General features: G+C 37.9%; 1 protein-coding gene across 1 annotated transcript in view; it reads right to left on the bottom strand.

The window, feature by feature from the left end:
- The window catches only part of LOC119593616 (cuticle protein AMP4-like), a 1295-nt gene extending 1235 nt beyond the window's left edge, over positions 1–60 (bottom strand). The window contains exon 1 of the mRNA XM_037942570.1: positions 38–60. Coding sequence (XP_037798498.1) covers positions 38–46 — 9 coding nt within the window. The 5' untranslated portion in view covers positions 47–60. The remainder of the gene's footprint in view (positions 1–37) is intronic.
- Between the last annotated feature and the right edge of the window lie 217 nt (positions 61–277).

Raw genomic sequence — 277 nt, 5'->3', positions numbered from 1 at the left:
AAGACAGAAAAAATTTATTTCTCTATATTATACTCACAATCTTCATGGTAGTTATCCTAGGGGGAAACCAGGTTAGTCCACAGAGAAAAAAAGCCGGCTTTTAAAATTACTTGCGTTAAAGGGAAGGGCGGGGCTTCCCTTTGAAAGAATGGGCGGGCTTCCCCTTAGCAAGCCTATGACGCACTTTAAAACTAATTATCTGAACATACGGCACTGAAGCAATAGCCAATAATGTGAATACTACATACATTTTTTGATAAGTTTACAGTTTTGTTTC

This window comes from Penaeus monodon, chromosome 32 (genome assembly GCF_015228065.2).
Source record: "Penaeus monodon isolate SGIC_2016 chromosome 32, NSTDA_Pmon_1, whole genome shotgun sequence".
Taxonomy (NCBI): domain Eukaryota; kingdom Metazoa; phylum Arthropoda; class Malacostraca; order Decapoda; family Penaeidae; genus Penaeus; species Penaeus monodon.
The sequence above is the reverse complement of the archived record's forward strand: the minus strand, read 5'-3'. Positions and strand labels throughout refer to the sequence as shown.